The sequence below is a fragment of the Hippocampus comes genome, unplaced genomic scaffold, assembly GCF_001891065.2.
Source record: "Hippocampus comes isolate QL1 unplaced genomic scaffold, H_comes_QL1_v1.1 scaffold261, whole genome shotgun sequence".
NCBI classification, from domain to species: domain Eukaryota; kingdom Metazoa; phylum Chordata; class Actinopteri; order Syngnathiformes; family Syngnathidae; genus Hippocampus; species Hippocampus comes.
This window is the reverse complement of record NW_017805824.1, coordinates 4,074,876-4,098,071: the sequence shown is the minus strand read 5'-3', so window position 1 is coordinate 4,098,071 and position 23,196 is coordinate 4,074,876. Positions and strand designations below refer to the sequence as shown.

Here is a 23,196-nt window from a genome sequence, read left to right as displayed (position 1 = left end):
CTTAAATAAAACATTGTTTTAAAAAACTACAAATGAAAACAAACCAATATTTTTGCTTTTTTTTTTCTCCCAAAAAAAGACCAAAAAAAAAAAAAGACAAAAAAAAGTCCCACCTGAAGAGTCCCCACAGGACAGCCTTTTTCTTCATGGCCAGGTAGAAGAGAGCAGCATCTAAAGGGTCACTGTGCCTCTGGAATGCAGCTTTGCCCAACTGATACAACCATAAAAAAAGACGTTCCACTTTTTACAATGAAATGATAGACCGAACATATTACCAGTCTCAAATGCAATTCATTTAGGTTGGTATTTAATTGTAGAATGTTTTGGGAAGATTATTTTGTGACACAGCTACACTGTCGATTCTTCAAGTCCAAGAACATTTGACATGCAAGCGTGATACTTTGAATCATTTTTGTTAGCTCTTGCATGAAAGTTAAATAACAGGAGAGGCACTTGAAGGTAACATTTAAACAATTTGGTGATAATCTCAGTGACCAAAACTGTTTTGTAAAATAGTCATTTAAGAAGTAGCTGTCGCTTAAGTTAACTAAAAATATTTAGGACTTGAAACAACAAATCATAGGGGTTTTTAATGGCACATTTTCCCATTAGTAACGTGTTTTTTAGAATTTGGATATCTAGGTACCTTCTCCACCATTTTCCGCAAGGTGTTAATGTTGCGTATCCACCAACCAGCACCAACAGCTCGGAGCTCAGACCACTGGGGGTCACCTCTCTGCATGGCCGGAATCATATTTAGCAGCTCCTCCTCTGCCTCAGAGTGAAAGGCCCAGGCAAAATGGCATGTTGACAGACCTAACAAGGACAGATAGAACAAGAAAAGGAGTGACGATGGCATGAAAGAAACTGTCAAGATTAAATGAGCTGGTGAGGTCAACGTATCAAATAAAATAAAACAGCAGTGTTAAGAGCAAAGTGTTTTACCCTGGTGAAGAAGCTGCATGCGGTAAAGTGGGGGCAGAGAGGTGAGCAGACAAGTATGAAGACGCATGGCCAGCAGGTACCTCAGTCCACACTCATCCAGAGCCTCACCTCCTACAAACATACCAGGTAGCTGTCAACTAGTGCCACTCGTGTCATTGTTATTCATTGCAGCAGGAGCACTTCCCTTTAAACGCTTATTATTTAAAAAAAAAAAAAAAAAAAGCCCTTTTGTGTCACTACATTTCGTGCATTCCTGTCACTCTGTTTCTCTTGTCCCTGAACCTTCTTACCGTCTCTGTGCTGGAACAACCTGCTAATGTCTTCTGCTCAAAAGACTAAATAAATAGGATTACAGTATAAATTGCAGAGAACAGACAAAAAGACCAGGAAAAGAGCAGTCTGCAAAAGCAGAAACAACGTTATTTAGCACAAAGATTTGATGGCTGAAGATTACCAATGTTCAGGAACACGCAATCAAGAAAAATTCATGCTGATCATAATGTTCCTAACCTTTCACCAACCTAAAGACTGTATGATCTCTTTCCAAGGCTCTTTACTTTCTGGCAAATTACAATATAACTACTCAGAAATATGCGCACCGCTATCTGTTGGAAAAAATGATCGGAATTTCATGACATTTTTCGATTAGCATGAGAACACGGGACAGCATTTTCTCTTCACACTAAGTGGGGACAGTCGCAACATAAGGACTCTTAATTTTTGGTGAGATTCATTTTCAAGGACATTTGGATAATGCTGCATGAAAGTGCTTGAATAAACTGTGGCCTATTTTATCGATATAGAAATCATGGCACCAGTTAAACATCACAAAACCACAAATTGTATGCTGTATATTCAATGGGATACAATAAAAACGGTAGCATATTGACACCATTTCTGACCTGTGTATTGTTGATCAGTGGAGTTTGTGACCTCAGCACTAGTGGTTGCTACCGTGTCAGCCAGGGCCACCAAGAACATTTGCTCAAGTCGGGTTAGTCCAGGGAGGCTGGAGTGCATAAGGTGACTGGACAACACCTAGAGAGACACAAGGTGCAGTATGTGTTGGTGAAGGATAAGTCATGAAGCTGCTTAATGTTGTAGGCATGTTATTAGACTATTTCTAATAAGTAACATTGATGATTTCATTAACCATCAATGCATTTAAATTCTCATCAATTTCTACATGTTATAACAAAAAATAAGTAGGCAATATATAGCCGATATAACAAGCTCATTTTTCCAGTCTTACTGTAAGCGCGTTCTGCTTCTTAATACCTGCGCATGCTCTGGTCCAAAGTAGGCAGGACCGTATTGAGAGAGGTTGATAACTCGAGACTTCTTCTCTGGTTTGTCAGTAGCAAAATTGACAAAGTCATCCGTGGTGACTGTTGGCACCTGTTAACACAGTGCTGCGTTTAATCGAAATCAGTGTCAATCTTCAATGACAAAATGAATTCGATTACATTGCGTACAAACCTGGAATAGGTCAGCATATTGGTCCTCGGCAGTCATGTGCCCTGCTTCACCATTGACCACTTTGGGTCCTTTGACAGTGTCTTCTGGTCCCTTGAAGGAAGTATCTTCATCAGCTAACATGAGCGCATAGAGAGGCAGCGGGGGGATGGAGTTGATTTCGGTATAATCCCGCCCTCCGTCACGACCAGCCACGATGGTGTCTTTTGCTGTGCTGCCAGTCACACTGATGGTTCGAGACAAGTGTCTCCTGGCTCCACCCTCTCCTGCCTCGACATCTCTTACTACAGCAACCTCCCCAGCAATACACTTCACCAAATGAGCAAGAATGGCCTGACAGAAAGATAGATATATACAGGAAATTAGAGTGACATACTACTTAAACAGTGGTTATCAAAGTGTGGCTTGTGTAACATTAGTAGAATGGAAGGAAGCTCCCTCTAGCAGGATTTTAAAGAATCACTAAATTCTGTGTTGAAACTTTGCATAATGAATGTTAAAGTGGCTGAATGGGGAACTAAATTCAAAATTTACTCATGTGGATTCATCTTCTTAATTCTTATTCCAAAAATGCAATCTATCGTGATTAGACTAGTGGGTGCACATACAGCGTACTATTGCAAAGAAATGTATGCATGTTTCCCCTTAAACTTGTTTTAATCCAGTACCATGCATTTGTTGAGTACAGCTGAGGTGCAGTTTATATTAGGTACAATTCATTTAGATCCAATTAATTTGTTTTTCAAATAATTATTTAGGTATAATTTTTATCAAACATTTATGAGCAATATTTTATTTTAATTGAATCATTATTACAGGATTTATTTTTTTTAACTTTCCTACATTTAAGCACAGTGTTAATGTAGAAATTTAATGTAGAACATTTTTTATACAGTACATGGTGTAAAAAGTTTGAGAACCACTGTAACTAGGGGATGAGGGAGACTCACCTTGGCACGGCGAACCTTTCCCAAATCCATGAGCTCAAGGAGCTGGGTGGGATGATACTGGGGTAGAGTCGGGGACAAAGAGTGAGCCGCCTCAAAAAGTCCACCCTCTTGAAGTCCCGCCGGGGCACGTAGGGCCTCATCCACGGCGGCGCTCCCTTCAAACACACTCTTGGACCTGGCTCTCCCTTCAAAGACTGAAGAAGTAGCTATGGTTTGACCTCCAGCAATATCGGCAGATGACAGGTTGCCCTCCTCTCCCTCACCGGGCTTCTTGTCCTGGTGCCACTGGGCATATACGTGCATCTCACAATCCATGCCCACCACCAAGATGCCATCCCTCACCCAAGAGAGTGAAACTGGTAAACAAGGAGTGCCATCCACAGAGGACAGAAGGTCCACGGCCCTGAGTAGGATCCAGCGAGAGCGGATCCCTTGTTTGATACTGCCCCCCAGAGGAAGGGTGATGACAGCCACACCCTCTTTGCTGCTTGTCTGCTCATTAACCATGCCAGAGATGCGACCATACATGAGAATGTTTGATCCGACCCCCACTGTAAGGATGTGAGAGCCATCTTCTTTTGACAACCAATCCAGGTGGACGTAATGCTTGATATTGGGTGAGTTGTGGTCTCGAGTCATGTACAGGTCTGACCTAGTACAGAGAGAAATTCACTTTTATATTTAAGACAGCTGTTAGCAGTACAGAAGCTTACTGACATAGGCAGTATCCTCCTGACCTGCTGTAAACAAAGAGGTTCGAGTCCACGCTGACTCTTGGGTCCAATGTTGATGAGGGTCTGTTAAATTCTTCTAAGTGGAGAGTTTGCTCCAAAACCCACTCTGAACCACCAGTTGATTCACATTCATAGATAGACACGTGCATTGAGAACTCTTTTCCAGAAATCTAGAGGGGGAAAAAAACATTTGTGAAAAAAATATACAATATAAAGTGCCACAGAAACAATCAAAGTAGTATAAATTAAATACCGGTATGTTAAAAAATGAAAGCTGAAATGCTTCAGTGGAAAAGGAACTTATCATTCACAAAGGTAAGTTTGCATGTGGATTCTTTTCTGCCTTAGTAAGCAAATTAATTTGTTTATTGCACCTCTCATGCCTCTTCTACCTTTTGAAAAAAATGTTTGGGAAGATAATATAAACACAGTTGTTTGCCTTTGGTTTTCAAATCAGGGAGTCGGCATGAGTGCAGACTTTGATATTTACTGCCGGTGGCGGCAATGGATCTGTACCATTTAAATCAATGAGCAGTGGTGTGCACGTCAGTCTGTCAGTCATCATTGCGTCATCATTTCAGGCGGGCAGAGTCAGTCCAAGTCATTGGTGACAGCCAATCGGCATTGAGAACGTACTTACCAGTACTACATCACACACAGGCGCTTTAATTTGTATTTACTGACATTATTTGGCGAATAATGTTGGACAACACGCTACTTGGTCACTTAAGCAACATGGCGTTAAATGGGGATTTTTCTGAAAAGTTGTGATTTTGGAGATGCGAAGATCCTGCTGGAGAGCTATGATGTGTATCTTGTACATGTGGTTCGTTAACTATTATAAACATTAAAAAAGTCATTGCACCTGAATAAATGAAGTCATCTATTTAATATTTAATCAAATACCTTACCTGTCCTTGACGTGGTTGTTTAAAAGCCACAGCCAGCCTACCAATGTAGGAGCATGACACGGCAACAGGCCGTCCCGACACAAACACAGCGCTGTTGTTGTCTTCCTCCTCGTTCATTAGAGCCCACGGCTCCCAGCGGTACATCCGCTTGTCCTGGTCATAGTCACTATCTCCATGATCACCCTCTACGGCACAACGCCAGAACCGCACCCGAGAGTCTGAGCAGGTAGTCACAATCAGATAAGGAGCCAAGCATACAGGGTAGATGGAGGAGGAACTGAGATGGCCTAAAAGAAGAGGGAAACAAAAATGAGAAAAATAGAAATATGTTACATGTGGTGCCAGAAAATCTCTTCTTTATCTACTTAGTTTGTCAATAATTTTCAACACGTTTCTATTTATTAAATAATACTATTATTATTAGTTCATACAATTGTGTTGTTGTATGAAATAATACTAGCCAAACATGGATTTGAAGTCCAATTCTTGCAATTTGTGCATGACATGAGTGAGGACAATGCTGAGGCTTACCAGCAGACGGTGTGGCTCTGGTAACCTCGACCCCATGGGGCAGGTCTAGTCGCTTGCTATACACCAGTTTGGAACTAAGGATGAGTTTGCTGGCTGACTGCAAGTTGATCGTGGAGGCTGAGCGGGGAAGAGGTTTGATAGGGGAGGTCTCCGGAGATGAGTCAGGGTTCACAACTTGATTGGGAACCATTAGTTGGCTCTGGAAGCTAGAATCTTGGTTCAGATCATCTGGACACAATGATACATTAAGATTAAAGCTATCTTCCGCCTCTATTTTAGATATGACAGCTAGTGCAGCACATTACAACAGAGAAATGATTATTGGATTGAATACGATAAAATAAAACCAGAAAAGAATGCTTTAATTACAATAAATATCTGATGCCGCCTCTTACCAACACACGCCTGGACAGACTGAAGGTGCAGGTGCCACATTTGTAGCACTGAGTTCCTGTTGAGATCCTTTTCTATCACCACCAGGAAAAACTTCTCCGAAAAAGGAGGAGGGTGGTAATCTGGTTTCAGAAGAGTGTAATTTATGCAATCTTCTTAAACATTTTACTCTGGTTTGCAAATTTTCAGAAAGTATCGACATGCAGCATTAATCAGATGGTGTAGTGCACCTTCACCAGATGGAAAAGCAGTTGGGTGTGTATCTGGTTCCTTTTGAGGCTTATAACCTAGAATGAAGTCCTCTTGGAAGACATGCAGCAGCTGGGTGTTGGCTCCACACTGTGTTGTACATGGAAATAGAAAACATTTATTTATATGGTCTGTGAACACAATTTGGAGATTTCAAGATCTGGATTTTTTTTTCTCAGGATGCTGATGTGAAATATAGAGCGATGGCTCACCTGGTTTGTAATGACATCTAGCTCTATGATACAGCCAGGTCGGGCGGTGGACTGCTGACTGACAATGTTGAACACTTCACCAACTAATTTCTGAACATGACACAACATTATTATAAGGATGCGATAACTTTAATTCTGTGAATCAATGCTTTGGTTAAAATGATTTTCCAATGTGTGTGAAATATATTGACAGTATTACAGTGCGTTTTGGTTAGTTCTGCATCAAATTTGACACACAACACCCTACAAGTTAGTGCCCAAAATATATTTCAATTCAAACAGAGGAAAAAGGTGACGTATTATTCTGATTATCACATCTCATTTGTGTGTGGGTGTTCGTGTGTTAGTCCACTCACAGATGTTTCTGGATCTGACAATTCATCAAGTAGCTTTCTGGCATCGACCACAGCTTGATACAGACGCAGGTTCTTACCATCTGATGCCACAAAGCAGGCACTGGCACTATTGCAGTATGTTCCTGAAGGGAACAAAACATAGTTGGACGCTAAATTAAAACTGACGCATAAGGCTGGAGAATATATGGAGACGAGGTCTTTATTTCCTTTGCATATTGTAGTTGAGTATTGCATGGCATTGAAGGTACTTTGATGATCTGAATCGTTGATATCATGCACTCGTAAATACCAAATGCATAACAGCATCACAGAACTGAATGAAATGCTGCTTTCAAACACGACGATGTCTTGACAAATTGCAAACAATTGTGCAATGTTTACCAAGTACAGAGCTGGGAACTAGTGAAGGTAGCCAAGCAACATTGCTGAAAGCAGAGGTGTGCAGAGAGTTGATCCGAGCCAGTTCAGAGACCCCTCCGGTGCATGAGAGGGGTCCAATGTGATCCACCCTCCACAAGATGAGTTCACTGTAGATGGCATTGGGGTCGTGGAAGGTCCTTGTTGCTGCATTGCGAAGCTGCTTCCTGATCAACGAATAGCGAAATACTTGTGACTTTTATTGTCCTTACCTCTTCTGGTTCCTGTATGAGTACATAGTGCGTTTTCTTTGCCCCTTACCTAGGAAGTCCCTTTGGAAGGGGAAATGTGGGAGGTTGTTCCCCATCCATGCTGCCAGGAGCCGAGGGAGGTGTAAGCAGTGCATTATGGTGTGAGGACGTGAGCAGCAGTGGCAGCACTGTGTGACAGGCTTGGTCATTCAGATGGAAACGGTGGCCACAATAGCGAAATTTGTGGGACACGGTCAATACGTTGGAGAACGCAGAGCGTTCTGCGAATGTCACAGCCCACTGGAAACAATGCAATTTTTTTCAATGATTCTGCTAGCATACAAAAGCAGGTGTTCAGAGACTTCTCCCCACCACAAACACACAATCACACACACCTGGTTAAGAGATCCGTCAACATGCTTGGAGACCATCATGACGGCAGGACTGGTACCAAGATTAGGAGAAGAGGAGGCTAAGGCAGGAAAACCAAGGCCAGCCGAGGCCGAGGCAGAGTGAGCAACATGTTGACCCATCCTTCCCTGCTCGGCTGCCCTGAAACTCTCCCTCTCGGTCAAAGTACAGGCATACATCAGGATGTTTTTACTCAGAGAGTTGGCGTCACCTGTCGGAAATGCCACTGGGATACGGGAGGAAAAGGACACCTGTAGGCACATTTGAAGGAAAGAAAACCACAATTGTTCATACTCATTTGATGTACAGAATAACAAAAAAATGCATACGTTTTATAATTGTTAACAAGAGGAAAATCATATCGTATGGAACTTTCCTGTATGACTGAGAGCCTCCACAAGCATCCACAAGCAACAAGAGGAAAAGCAAAAGCTGTGTCAAACGGTCTCCATTTCCAAAATAATCATAATGAATTTAAATGCACACTGTCAGAGGGATCTGAACTGCGCTACGATACTGAGAAATTACTGCAATACTTTGGTTGCCTTATTTAGCTTCCTGAAAGAGGCAAATCCTCCTCCACTGTAATCACCAGTGAGTGTACTGTATGCCTGAATGAGCATGTGGCACAGTAATCAGTGATTAAAAGCAGGCAAGCTAATGTATTGGAAAAATACTCAACAATTACACTTGGGTGACATTACAAGCAGGACACCACAATGTTTTTATATAATCAAAGCTGTACTTACCTGAACCTGCCTGAAGATGCCTTGGTTAAATTCATCCAAGTACTTGACATGCCAAACAAGGAACGAGCCGTCAGTTGGGTGGATGGTGAACAGCATGTCAGGACTCTTATTCCACTCTGTGGTTAGAATCTCCATTCTCCTCTCTAGCAGCATTGAGGGCAAAGGTAAGCTGGAGCTGGATCCTGGTGAGGATGCCTTTGTGCTTCCCTGCTCCCCTGGCTCCCCCTCCTCTCCAAGTTCAGATGAGGCTTTGTCAGACATCTCATCCAGGTCTAGAAATCCAAACAACTTGTGTTTAATCATGTGCTCGTGCTAAATATGCATTGAATTAGTCATTCAGGGTTGTCCAATGGACTGTGGTCATACCAAAGTCAAACTTCAAAGGGGATCCTTCAGGGTCCAGGGGGTCTTCTGTGGCATGGTCTAACTGTTGTTCAGAGAACTTACGGAGCTGTAGCATAAAAAGATCCATTGAGCAGGTGAAACTTAGATCTTTATTATTGAGCCAATGAACCACAAATCCTCCTGCCCCGGTGCCATCATCTGTGTTGAAGAGTGTAGAGTCTGCCAGCATTAAGGGGATGTCTGCGAGTGAAAACAAGGAATAAAGAGGAAGCGGAGACAGACCGATCATCGAAACACAGTAAATCAATACAGATGTGAAAAGCAGTAAAGACAGCTGCTTCGGAGAGGGCGCTACCTGTGTTGGGATTAATACTGGCTGAAATGTGGAAGTGACACAAAGCGTTGGCATGATGAGCAATGTGGCGGTGAGTGTGCGCATCCTGCGTGCCAAGCTGAGAGGGGAGCAGCTCACTGTGAGCTACCAGAGCAGATGATCGTCGCCTTCCCCGACGCAGATGCTTCAGGTGGTGAATAGACTGTTCGAACGAAGCAAAATTAGGAATTAATAGTTAAGCTGTAGGGAGCAAAGAAAACAATACATTTTTGCTGTAAATTATTCCTGTTCATGACATAAAAAAACATCCCATGTTAGATACCTCCAAGGCATGCTGAATCTTATCCTTATTGCCTGCCAAGCCTGGCAAGCTAGAGCTAAACGAGTGTGTGTTCTCAGTTATTTGGCCCCCTAGCAAGCTGTCTTCTGGAAGCAGGGTCTCAGACCACAGTCTACACACGCCATCCTCACAAGATGTCAGCAAAACATTGCACACCGAACCCCTAAGAAGACACATGAAGGATGCACTTGACGTACATCTTTTAAGGAATTATAGGACTTCATTTTGCAAATGTGGGTTTATTTCTTACTTTGGCATGTACTTGCTAGTCTTCCTCCAGGACATACCGGTGACCGAGCGAGGATGGGCCAGGTAAACAAAAGAGAAGTGAACAGCAGGAGGTTTCTTATCCGAAGGGTCCTGGACCACCACTGCAGAACGCCAGCCCGTGGTGGGATACCACACTTTGAGTAAACAGTCATCCTACATTGACAAACACGCAAATGCAGATAAATACGGACATGAATATCATTCTTGGTTCTTTAGTACGGTGTCCTTATTTTGCAAAGTCACATTATCTGCATACCTTCCCAACTGTTGCGAAGTACTCTCCATCAGGGGACCACTTGGCAACATGCACAGATGCAGCAGTCCTGTCGGACGCACAGTCACATGAGCATTGTGCAGAAGACAGCTCATTTCCACATGAGCAGCCAGTTTGCAACGGTGAGTTTTTCTGCTTTAAAAGCTGCCATTTCCCTGTTTTAGTGGTTTTCGTGATCATGCAAGTTTGTCATAAGATGACAATTACAGAATGGATACTGACTGAAGTTAAATCACATGACTCACAGCGGCACATGTTCAATTTGAAGCATTCCACAACGTTTGGTTATTAAAAAAAAAAAAACTCAAATATTCTCTCATTTTTAAAGATTCAAACTAGATTTGAGGTTTACTGCAAATCGAGATGAAAAAAGTACCCATTTTCCCTTGGCAACCACACTAGAGATGCATAAACAAGACGCACTTGCACTGCCAGACACAGTTCCAGTCATTTAGAACAGGATGGAGCTTGTCCTCAGACGCCTGGCCATCCTCCTCCTCGATTAAGGTGTCCGCCAGCGGTGGAGCCCACAGCTGAAGACGCTCGGTTGCTGCTAGGATACGGTTCCCTGAGGAAACAAAGGCACTAGGTGACACATCTCACGGCCAAGTTGAGGACTTAAGAGCACGGAGCATCACGTGTATTATGGGGGATACATAATGCACAATTGTACGAGTTCTTCAGGGCAATAAAGGTGGTAAGGGAGTACAAGTGGTGTGTGGAGAGGATTCAATTAGTCTGTTTTTGGAAAGAAAAACATTAACAGGTTGATTTAAAAACACCGAAAGCATTGGCATACCCTGTGGGTCCCACGCCAGGTTGTAGGTGATGGCATCAAGGAAGAACTGCCCTGTCTTTTGCCACTGATAGTTAAGCTGCTGTTAGTGACGAGAGCAACACACACACACACACACACACACCATGCAATGTTATTGGCTCCCTCGCTCACTTCATCATATTTTTCTAGAAACAACCATTTTTATTCAATAACCGTTTATCTGCCTACCTTGTGGCGTTTGTTTGGGTTGGTAGAGAGAGGTTCAAAGATGCAGACTGTGTTTCCGTAGGAGGCAGCAATCTATATAAAAGCATCATTTCAAAGCCATGAAGAAATCTAGTAAAAATGATTGTTTTCTAAAAAGTCACATTTGAACAAAAACAATATCTTCACAAAATAGACCCTAGAATGTATTGAACATGTATTAAGATGAACATGATGCTTGACGGCAATTTATTGAGATTAAAAAGATGAATCAAGATAATTGAGTGTAATTATCAACACCATCATAACAAAAGAACAGCAACAGTGACATTTAGTCGTTCTTCTTCTTCTATCTGCTGCCTTTCAAGAGCGGGTCACACTTTAAGAGCTGTGGCCAACAAAGTTAAACATGCACAGAATTTTAACTACTTTCACACTTATCAAGTGTGCTGTGGTTTGACTGCAGACAAAGAGTGAAAGAAAACAACACATTACAAGAGGGAACGAATTTGAGTGTGAGGTCAACACTTACCCTGCCAAGCTGATGGGAGCACTCCACACAGCCCACCTGAATGTTCCCATTCTGAGCTCCTGGGATTATTTGCACACACTCGAAGTCACTAGCCAAGATCACTACATCACAACCTGAGCCATAGGCCTGAAAATGAAAAGGTTCAAATTAAAATGCGCCTTTAATGATTTTTATTAAAAAAAAGAAGAAAAAAGAAAAAACAGAACAATAATAGTGAGGTGCAGAAAATAGTTTGGCATGTATATCATTTATACAATACAAAAAGTAAAGCACTTGAAATGGAGAGGATCATAAAGCATCAACGTAATGTTTCAAGAATGTACATAGCCATGATGAACCTAGCCAATAGCCTAGATTTTCAGTGAACAACGGAAGACAGTTTTTTTGATGGAACCGTGGAAAATGAATATTGAGTAATTATCAGCTTTTGTCGGGTATATTTTAGGTGATTCCAATTTTGTTTTGTTTTCCCCCTTTCAAAGGGCCTCAATTATAGGCAGATTTTTGCTATTAGGGGGCCGGCCCGGTCTCGATCGAATGTATACGTATTATTATTAATACCTAACATAATATATAATGATGACAATATGTCGGGGAAAGCATATCAACAGCTTAAACTAATCTGGGTCAGAGGCAAAACTTGATCTATGTTCAAATTTAAATTCGAAAGAGCAAGGTAAATTGGCCTCAGAGCAACAGCAGTGCCTGAAAAGCAGCTTGTGTCTTTCATTATTCAGGAGAATAGGAGGAGAGGCTGAGAACCACTGAGTCACACAATAGGGACGCTTTACAGTCACCACTCAAAAACAAACTAATCGTAGCGGTTATGGCCCCGGTGGTTGAAGCAAGATGACTCTTTGCACGCGGTACGCGAGAGGCAAGTAAAAGGAAAACTGCAGTGTGTGCGTTACTAGTCCCTTGCTGCATCTGCTGCAGCACATTACGACTCTGAATTAAAACGCGGTCACCGTCACGCACTGTCTGAGGCTGCTGTGTAGAGGATGGAGATTGCCTTTAACTCTCTATGACAGCGAGTAATTTCCACCTAGCAGGGCTCTGAGCCAGACAAGTAAACATGAGTACACCGGTCACGAACTGGAGTCTCTCATCACATCTTTGTTCATTTGGTTTGTGTGTCCTGTTTCTCTTTCATCACCTGCATGTGCTACAGTCTCATGCATGACAAACAAGGTGCTGAGGAAAAGGTGTGCAAACGGAGACTGTTTGTTACTTTTCAGAGCATAATGCTGATGCGCGGCAGTATTGTGTAAAATGAAAATATTACTGGAAGTACATTATTAAATCTCTTTGACGAATATATGTTTTGAAGGATTTACAACATCAGCACCAGCAGTATAAAAATAGACCACTTATCATCTCTGGTATCAAATTTAATACTGACTGTCTTTGCTGGGATGATCAGCATCTCTGCACATGGGAAAACAACCGCTTCTATCCATCCATTTTCAAGACCGCTTATTCTGTTCAGGGTCGAGAGATGCTGGAACCTATCACAGCTAACTTTGGTCGAAGGGTGGACTACACCCTGAACTGGTCGCCAATCAGTCGCAGGGTGCAAGATGGAGATAGACAACCAATCATTTCCACTCACCTACACACTGTCATTGAGTGTGAACTGAACCCGCGCTGCCTGCACACAAATTAGGCGAGTGTACCCGCTATACCATCGCTGACCACACTCCGATCACAGACTCGTATTCTACTTTGTAAATAAATACACGAAACAGGAGGACTGTGCAAATGTCTCTTAGGCTACCGCTATTTGAGTTGTTTTGATTTGAACTTTTTGCACAGTAGACTAGCAGGTATGTCGACATGAGAACTATAATTTAAACAACAGGAAATAAGACTGATAAAAGCAGATGACTTGCTTAAAATAATAAACGAAATAAATAACTAAATAAATAGCCAATATAAAGAAAACTTTGCTGAGGGTTTGTGCTTGGGCCAAAGATTAACCTGTTACATTTTGGTGAGGATGTGGATCTATTTTCACTGCTTGGGGGCAATATACTCGACGTCAACTCCAATATAATAATTATGATCAATAGAACTGTTCACCCTGCAGGATCACAATGCCATCAACTGTGTTGTCATCTTTCACAAAGCAGGAATTCGCCTTCAACCTAATTAACAGATGGACATTGGTAAGTATGACGCTCCTTGTCAGTCTGGTCAATGTTTACACTAAGAATGGAGCTTACTCTAGATAAATATTCGATAAATATGACCAGTAACGTTGACAGAGTAACACAATCATGAGTGTGGAATCAGAAAAAAAATATCAAACTTCGTGAATGTCGCAATGAGAGATTTCAAATGGTTTCCAGTAAAAATGTTTGTCCTTGCTCAATTTTGGGAAACCCAAGTGGTGATTTTACACTAGAGTCAATTCCTGTTTCCTGGAGGGCACCTTTGTCATTGTATCGTTTTTATAGTACCGATGAGATCAGGAGACATCTCTGTTTGCGAAGAGCATTTTTTTAATGGCAATTCTGAAAATACTCAAACCTTAAGACAGGGGAATGCAGTAGTTTCATAGAGATTATTTATTTATTTTTAGAACAAAGTGTGTGGTTTTTTTTTTGTTTGTTTTAATCGAAGAAATGTGTGAATGTTGTCATGCACTGACTGCGGCAAGGAGAGTGGGTGTAGATAAGAGGAAGCGAATGAGGGATCACTTCTGTCTTTCTTCCATCCAATGCCTCCTATTCCCAGTGCCTAACTCAATCATGCAGACATGTTCTGCTGCTGCAGCTGCTCCCAACACTTTCCTGCACGAGATTGGCTGCCGCAGTCAAAATCTGAGCTGAAAATATATTTTTATCCCAAATTAAACATTTTCAGCTCAGCGAGATCGCTTGAGTATTTAGACCGTCTACATCCCCGAAATGTACTTTGACCGCATCCAACCTATCGTCACACTGTATGGGCCTTTTTATAGTTTGCAGCATGGCTTCTGTAAGCAGCACGATGGGTTGCCGCGGACATTGAGAGTCAAACAACACCAGACTGTTTTTTAACCAAGTGGTTCCGCGAGCCTTTTTGTCATACTATGAGTAGTCCTCATTTTACTCTGTAAACTCAATTTGAACATTTAATTCTTACGCATTGCCTTCTTTTTAACTCAAATTAAACAGAAACATTAATATTTTGCTTTGGAAAAAAAATACCAGTAATTAAAGCATTTGGGGGGTGACCCGAAACATCTTTTTCACTTCCAATATACAGTATTGCAGTCTATAGTACCTTTACTGTCCAATACTGATATCGAGCTGATACGATATAAGCAGGCTATATGCTTTTATATATATATTTTTATGAAATGTTCTGCATAAAGAGACTTAATGGAGTGATACTATTCACACAAAGAACAACAGTCAGCAACAGCAATTATGAGAAAATATGACCCATTTATTCCAACCCATTATTGGGTTACATCTCAAACACGAGAATGCACTGCACTTGAATAAATTAAGCATGATTGGAGGGTTAAGGGAGTAGCGATAATGATACTAGCAAGGAATTTAATAATTCAACACTTAACCAACCAATAAAACAAAAAACAGGTAAAACGTGCATAATAACATTTCCTATTGTCCAAGGTAAACATAACACATGCAGCATATATTACGTGCCATAATTCGCATTTGCCATTATACACCACTTTGAAAACGATCATGATAAATTCAAAAACATTAAGTAAGTAGTTGGGAGTGGTGTAAAAAAAAAAAAGTGAGCAGTAGCATCAAGACAAGAACCCTAACAATGTCTTCAGTGATGGTTAAAACTACTAGCATACCAAGACACGGTTATCAGCATCATGTGATGCTTTGATCAACTTAAAATGGTTGCTTTTCCGCCATGTTTTTTTTTAAAGCTTTGTGTACAGACAACATAGTGAATGATCCCTGCTCACAAGGAGCCAAAAATGACAGACGACTGCGGTAGGATGCATGCCAGTCAAGTAGTTGGCAATGTCAATTTGGGGAGGGGGGAACTAGACTGTAGGCGCATGCAGACCAACTGTTTGTTCTCTGGCTCTTATTTAAAAGCTTTTTTTTTTGCATTCCCCTGACACATGATGTAAGTCATACAAGTCATCTTTGCTGGACAAGCGCTAGACAATACTCCTCTGAGCAGCACAAGCCCATTGATAGCTGCCATCAGTCACAGAATTTTTGATTGTGAGGTATTTTCATATCATCATATGTTGAAGTCCTTCGTTTTTACAGACAACCGTTTCAGATTTTGCCCCAAACTGGAACAAAAAAAAAACTACTCTGAGTCACATGATCAGCTTTACATAGTGTGGATGTGTCCACACAAACAACATAATTATTACTCAAATCGATTTTTTAATCAAGGCTTTTGTATCAACAGATATTTTGGCCCACTATTCATGAGTAAACTATTCTAACCTTCTCAGGTTTTAAGGGTGCCTTTTCCAGGTTGGATGTTTCAGCTTTTTTCAAGCTGTCTGTTCTGACATGGGGCAGCACATTTTGCACCAAAGTGTCAGGATAGTTTTGAGATTTCTTTGCACCCACCAAATGTTGAATACAGCCTGTGCTGGGTTTAGCAAAGCAACCCCAGAATGTTTGTTTTACAGGAGGTGCAATATTATTTTCTTTGCACACATGGCAAAGGCACAATTGAAAACCCCAAAATTGTAACACGACCACAGTCCCAGAGGCCTTGTGGCTTGTCAATATGTATTTCAGCAAATTCCAGTCTTATCAATTTCAAGTTATTTCAGTCATGATTGTAGGGTCGAGAAATAAAATTGTATCTCTTTTAGCTGGAAATTGAGTTGTGTCAACCGTTATTGTGCTTGCATGTGTTGTGTGTGTATTCCAGGGGTCTGACCCAAGAGCCCACGGGGTCAGTATGAGTGAAAATGTACTGGACAGATTATCAAGTGTTCTTCAAACGTCCTCTCGGACAGAGAGGGATAGCACCAAGTGCAGAAACTTGGGCCTCAAGGCAATGTGCACAATTTTGCTTCAGAGCTAGCTCTCCTCTACATTGATGCACAATAGCGAGCCTCAGAGCAAAGCTCGCATGCATTTATAGCCTCCATCTGAGGTTAACATGAGGGCAGAAGAGAACAAGTCCGCTATATACAGTTCAAAAAGTAATGAGTCAGACTTCACTCAAATACCCTAATAAACTTCAGGAAGCAGCCAATGTCTGGAAGGAAATTTATGCAAACAGACAAAACATACACCGGACAACCATTGCACCAGCCTCACATTTTATTTGAACAGTCACAGCACTTTTGAAGCAAACAGTCAGAAAGTTGCTATAATGTTTACTAAAATCTTTACAATGCAGCTTCTACGACAAAATGTCAAAGGAGTACGACATATTAAACAAAGCTTACAAATCAGGTATAGATCGAGATAGTTTCACAAAGGGCTGCCAAGAAAAAAAATTGAGATTTACAGGGCAGTGTCTCATGGGACATAATAAAATACCGTCTCTGTATTATCATCTCCCCACCTACCCCCCGCCGCCCCAAAAAGTCAATACTATCATCACCATTATCATTTACTTTACAAACAACTGACTAAAACCATTTTGCTTACCACCAGTCTCTTCTTGGTTTATTTCAAATGGTCTTTTTGAGGGAAACGTGAAAGGTAATTGGAAGGGATTGAGTGGACTATTCCACATTAGTGGCCATCACAGTGGCCACTGGAATACTATTCTATTCTTGTCTTGCTGGGCAAAATGCAATATTGACCAATTGTGAGGCAGAGAAAAATGTGGGGAAGCTGCCAGACATCAAGATGAAGAATATTTGTATCACGAAGGTCATGAAAACGTTTATGCATGTACTGTTAAATCCGGAAGTGCACTCATATTCTGCCTGTAAACAGATTGGTATGAATAATCCTACTGGTATGTGGGCTCCCTTCATTGGTTTGCAAAAGAATCACTGAATTTAAATGCTCAAACTGTGCACATTAGTGTGTCATAATTTTATTTTTTTTAACGCGGTGTAGTACATTTGTTAAGTACACTTCAATAGTATTTAACTTTAAGTACATCACATTTGTATTTAATAATTTTCTGTTGTATTTGACATTAAAGTACAACACATTTGCATTTAATCATTTCAAATGGTTTGTTTTCAACACTCCACAACTGCCTTTTAATATCTGTCATGATAGCGGTACTTGTAGAGCCAAGTATTTTTTTAGGTAGTTCTTTTGAGAAGCACTGGTATATAGCATTAATAGTTTTCAAGATACTTCTGATATTGTAAAGTGTCCTTAGGTGTTTTGAAAGGCGCTTATAAATAAAAGTATTATTATTATTACTACTGAAATAATGCCAAAAAAATTGTCTTTGGGTTTGCGCTGGCAGATATACCCAAAAGGTGTGCATTTTTTTTTTTTTGCTTCCCCAAAAAATCTAAATAATTTCATTCGGATGGTGAAGATTCTTTAAGTCAAGAATAACAACAAGGCCAGCCTGTTACTACAGGACACTACAACGTGCACTCCATCATTACACAGTCGACACCATTACACAGTCGAAAGAGTACATCTGTGCCTAGCAACAGAAAAAGTCAATTAAGAAGCCAGTCTTTCAAAGATCATGTTAACTATGTCCGAATTTCCGCCGCATATATATTTTATTAATCAACTCACCTGTTTAAATGTAAATTGCAACTGGTGTGTCGTTTCTCTTGGAAGCAAATAAGGAAGGCTAAAATCATCACTTTGTTTTCACAATTGCTCTGCCTTGGTCAACTAACATGTAAGGGTGTCTTTATAAGTGGCACAATCAGACAAAGCTCTGACCTTTGCCACCTAGTATGAATTATTATGTGACATCATGGTGAAATCTCAACAACAGGATAGGTAACCCAGAGGGATGGGAGCCCCGAGAGGTGTCTGGCGCTAGTCCACATGAATGACACTGCTTTCACCACTGCAAGAACTAGTCCGGGGGGCGGGGGGCAATTTGCTTGCCTGAGAACCCTGCCTATGTGAGAAAATGTGCATTTATGTTGTTTCATAAGCATCGCAAGAGTTTGGCATTATTTCCGAGATTCACTGAATGCTCCAGCACGTGTGTATCCATATAAGGTCGTCTACGTCATGGCTGATGCTGGGATGACAGGGAGCTAATGATCCGTGAGGAGGATTTAACGCCAAATGGTTGCGAGCTAAGCCACTTCTACAACCCAATACTATAATGCCTCTCAGGCTCAACACACAGCCCCCCTCCTCGTTATGAGCACGACAACATTTAGACCACCATACAGTACAGTATTTTCTAGTTACGATAATGGATGCGCAAAGGGATTCCCTTGCAGTAATTGTAACGTGACAACATGCTTCTAAAGGTCATTGAGTTGCTGGCATTAAATCCGCTGCATAAATAACAGCAGTAATTGACGAGTGTCGATATTGGTGTGGAAAGGTCAGTAATTGAAGATGTTTTTCAACGCAGTGCAGACTATCAATGAGTAAGGCAGGGGAAGTCTCGAGTGTTTGGGATTCTTACAGTGCGGCATATTTGCTAGCTTCCTACCCGGTTAGCCGATAGCTTTAGCTTCAGCGGTCTAGTTCGCCCCCGTGCAGCAGCTGGTATGAGGCTAGCTAGCTAACCACCCACTGAGCCCGTCACGAGTTAACATAAACTAAAGTCAAATAATATCCAAATAGAAACTCACCGTGAATGGGACGTCATTCACGCTCCCCACCGAGTAGCAGCAATCCCCCGGGTTCACCGCTCCCGTCAGCACCTGATGCAGATGCATGTTCTTTCCTATTTTTCTTTCTTTTTTTTGAGCAGCAGCAGATGCCGTTTTTAATTATTCACGAGTCCACTATGTCGGTTTCTCCATCTACCAGCAACTGGAGATTCCATCAGTAAACGTTCGAGTTGTCCACGGCCTCGCAACGTCGTCTTTCTCCACAGACGTCGTGGTTGTAGGGTGTGGGGCGTTATTTTCCAGCCTTAAGAATGTAATTTCATATGAACGTGTCATCCATTTACGCGAGTTAAAGCGCCCATCCGTCGCCTCTCGCTGTCAACACCATCCTCGCGATTAATCGTCAAAGCCGAGGCAACTGAGGCAGCTGAGGCTCTGCGGCGAGCGAGGCTGACGTGCGCGTTCACGCCGTTGCCTAGGCACGACTAGGTGCTCATAGAACTACAGCACATAGATCATAGAGTCTGACAACTAGTTCATTTACATTTACGTTTATGCAGTGCATTTGTGTGACGGATTCAATTGAATGAAATAACGGATTTACCATTATAAACGTGTTTTTATTTTAATGAAGGGCTGTTCCGACTTTCTCCCGTGTACTGTACATTCGTTCTATTAATGTCGTTCTGCGGTGATGTTTATGATGATGATGATTGATGATGATGATGATGATGATGATATAGGTTGTGATGGCGTGCCTGCTGTAGTGTATGTACCTTTGCTGTACAGTTGTTTGTAAATAGGATTAACATTGAGCAACAATGAAAAATCAAACAGAGAGCGCATATGTCGGACAAGATTACGTGTTGGGATGACTACAATTGTAGCTTTTAACGCAATGTAATACACGTTGTTTGCAAAATAGGTGGTGCTGGTGGATTTTAACCCACCCAGGATAGTTTTATTGTTGCCAGCTGACACCGGGCTGCAGTGCTCTACATGGAGCAAAAATAAGTCATACAACAACAAACAATAAAACAATTTATTAATAACGAAGACAGTAACAAGCACAAAATTGCTGATGCAATTGCAACCAAAGGTTTCATGAATCCTCCATCCAATCATCTTGCTTTCCTCACTCGAGTTGCAGTTGACATGGAGTCTATTCCAACTGACTTTGGGTGAGATACTGGGTTCATCCCGGATTGATTGCCAGCCAATTACAACAACAATTCACATCTATGGACATTTAGTCTTCAACCTATCATGCATTTTTTTTCAAATTTAAAACAGGAGGTTTATAGCCCAGATTTAACCAATTTATGGTGGTGATGATGATGATGATGATGATTGATACACTTTCTTCAACTGTGCCATATTCCATTTCCTAAAATATTGCTCAAGCCCACATTTTTATGTGAACAGACAGAGACAATAAAATATCTGCTATTTCTACAGTGGCTGACATCCAGTTCAGGGTATACCCCGCCGACTGCCCCAAGTCAACTGGGATAGGCTCCGAGCGAGACACCCGTGACCCTTGTGAGGATAAGTAATTCAGATAATGGATGTCTATTTCTACAGTGAAATTAAATCATGACAAATGAATGAGACAGCCCTGGCTAAAGTTCAGTGTCTATTGTCTGTTATCACTCTATTATCGGCCCTGACTTGTCTCACACTGATGAGATTTAATGAAGCAAGTCACATATTATTGTTTTCTTCCTGGCTGTTTTCCTCTGATGTCCTAGCACAAATCCATTGTCACAATAATGTGCTCTCCTTGAGCTGTCTTTGTCGGTAATGAAAGTATGAACACCGACTACTACTATATGTAAAAAAACAGCCGTCAATGCAGTGGCCTAATTATTTATCCACTGTGACATCATCAGAAGGAGGCTGCCTCCCAGCAAACATGACACACAGGACAGCAGGATGGGAAATGGTAACAAGGCTTGTGACATTAACAGTGCCAGTAAGAATGCATGGCATATTTTGTCGTTTGCCTACCTGCACACCTATAATATCACAATACATTGATTATGCAGTGTATTGGAAGAAAAACATCCATGATACATTTTGTGCTGTATGCTACTCAGGAAGGGATTTTATTCATGAAATAGTCTTATTATAGAATACAATGCACTTCAATCCAATCAAGCCGACTTTAGAATTCTATTTGACTTTTCCAAGGCCCCAGTTCCAAAAGAAGAAAAACAGCATAATTCTGTCACCGCCATACTTCACTGCTGGAATTATGTTCTTTTGTCGATGAACGGTGTTGTGGACAAACATACATTTTGGAATTATGGCCATTAAGTACAGCATTTGTTTCATCGGACCATACACACATGAGTGTGGAAATGTGTACAAATAAAACGTATTCAGCTGTTGGCTATGGAGATAATAAAACTAGCTTCCGTTTTTTTAGTTCCATGACCAGCATCTGGAGTGGGGGTGAACTTTTAAAAATGGGGTCCGACAACCTCCGAAAGAACATACTTTTTTTCATACGTGAAAATGTTGCACATTAGGGAGTACCGTTCTGCTAAAGTATCAGTTTCAGGTCTACAGACTGTACCTTAATGGTGGCATTTTGCCCCCATTCATGTGTGACCAGTACATTTTTTAGATTAGATTAGATTAGATATCCTTTATTTGTCCCACACTGGGGAAATTTACAGCCTTCAGCAGCAAGATTGTGGGTATGCGCTGCTGGAGAGGCAGCCACTCAGGGACATTTGCTGATTTTCTTCCTTCCTTTCTTTCTTTCTTTCTTTCTTTCTAATTCTTGAGTATTTTTTGTTCCTGACAAACTTCTGCTCCAGTCTTCTTTCCATTTATAAATTAATACTGTGTCGTGAAAATGAGTTAAAATGTAAATATTTATTTTGCAACAATTTTACATTCAAAATGTTGAATTATGAACTATCAACTGAACTCGTTTATTTAAACATTTTTGAACTGTACTTTGACCTGGTTCATATAGAAAATGAACATTCCCAATACTGGCTGTATAAGACGACAATCAATGTTTTTCAGTAATTAACACAGATTACAAATGTGGTTTACCGACCGGGATGTCAGTCTCCTTGTTCAGTTTTAAGGCTCATATATTCCGGTCTTGCATTCAAATCCATCATCATCAATGTACTTAAATGTGAAGACATACCACAGAGTTAATGTTTTTGATCAGCCTTCCACGCTTCATCAGCCAAGGTGTCATCATTGCTTTGGAGGTGCAGTTGCAGGAAATGTGCAACATGCATTGTGTAATGTGTCAGACTTACTCTAGATAATATGAAGTAGGCTTTAATTTCCTTCATGCCAAGACTATTCTGTTCACCATTTCAGAATGAAACAAGCATTGATCTCACTTGTGACATCATTAGTTGACCTGTGAATAAGGAATGTAAAACGCATTTTGTTCATCTGTGTTACTGAGAGCGAAGCACAGATGGTAGACAGTGTGAATAACAACGAGCAAGTATATGTATTTAGATTCCATTAAGGTTGGTTGGAGGGTGGTTGATGTTTGCTAGACAAGCCTGTACCATCTAAAAGAGAACATAATGAAATGCATTATAGATTTTCTCATTTCATGGATGGTTGCTAGCCGGAGGCTGCACAAGTGTTGCCCTGAGGTGCAAGACATTCTACGGGTAATAGTGACGACGGAATGGAACTTGGATGCGTAGTTGAATACATAAAAGCGTGTATGCTGAAAGTAATCCTCATTGTACCAGTGTGAACATGACCGTACATCATATTTCATATTTTAAAAAACGTCAAGTGGAAAGTGAGGGGTAAACCATGAATATTTACTATTATTTATGAATGGAAGCATAAATGACACAATACAACAACAACAATTATAATAATAATAATAATAATCTAC

At 41.1% G+C, this 23,196-nt stretch overlaps 1 protein-coding gene across 7 annotated transcripts in view; it reads right to left on the bottom strand.

Moving 5' to 3' along the window:
• Positions 1–19,803, bottom strand: part of dmxl2 (Dmx-like 2) — a 37,303-nt gene extending 17,500 nt beyond the window's left edge. For 6 of the 7 annotated variants that reach the window (XM_019886477.1, XM_019886479.1, XM_019886481.1 and 3 more), the window contains exons 1-28: positions 19,317–19,803; positions 11,603–11,728; positions 11,095–11,166; positions 10,888–10,966; positions 10,512–10,656; positions 10,071–10,137; positions 9,795–9,967; positions 9,527–9,707; positions 9,226–9,406; positions 8,892–9,110; positions 8,526–8,797; positions 7,761–8,027; positions 7,436–7,665; positions 7,139–7,341; positions 6,758–6,879; positions 6,402–6,491; positions 6,171–6,279; positions 5,943–6,062; positions 5,548–5,775; positions 5,017–5,303; positions 4,109–4,275; positions 3,372–4,023; positions 2,425–2,754; positions 2,224–2,343; positions 1,848–1,983; positions 946–1,056; positions 647–816; positions 114–211 (exon numbers count right to left, since the gene is read on the bottom strand). In XM_019886477.1, coding sequence (XP_019742036.1) covers positions 114–211; positions 647–816; positions 946–1,056; positions 1,848–1,983; positions 2,224–2,343; positions 2,425–2,754; positions 3,372–4,023; positions 4,109–4,275; positions 5,017–5,303; positions 5,548–5,775; positions 5,943–6,062; positions 6,171–6,279; positions 6,402–6,491; positions 6,758–6,879; positions 7,139–7,341; positions 7,436–7,665; positions 7,761–8,027; positions 8,526–8,797; positions 8,892–9,110; positions 9,226–9,406; positions 9,527–9,707; positions 9,795–9,967; positions 10,071–10,137; positions 10,512–10,656; positions 10,888–10,966; positions 11,095–11,166; positions 11,603–11,728; positions 19,317–19,403 — 5,042 coding nt within the window. In that variant the 5' untranslated portion in view covers positions 19,404–19,803. The remainder of the gene's footprint in view (positions 1–113; positions 212–646; positions 817–945; positions 1,057–1,847; positions 1,984–2,223; positions 2,344–2,424; positions 2,755–3,371; positions 4,024–4,108; positions 4,276–5,016; positions 5,304–5,547; positions 5,776–5,942; positions 6,063–6,170; positions 6,280–6,401; positions 6,492–6,757; positions 6,880–7,138; positions 7,342–7,435; positions 7,666–7,760; positions 8,028–8,525; positions 8,798–8,891; positions 9,111–9,225; positions 9,407–9,526; positions 9,708–9,794; positions 9,968–10,070; positions 10,138–10,511; positions 10,657–10,887; positions 10,967–11,094; positions 11,167–11,602; positions 11,729–19,316) is intronic. The other variant, XM_019886480.1, reaches the window with a different exon arrangement.
• Positions 19,804–23,196: the final 3,393 nt, after the last annotated feature.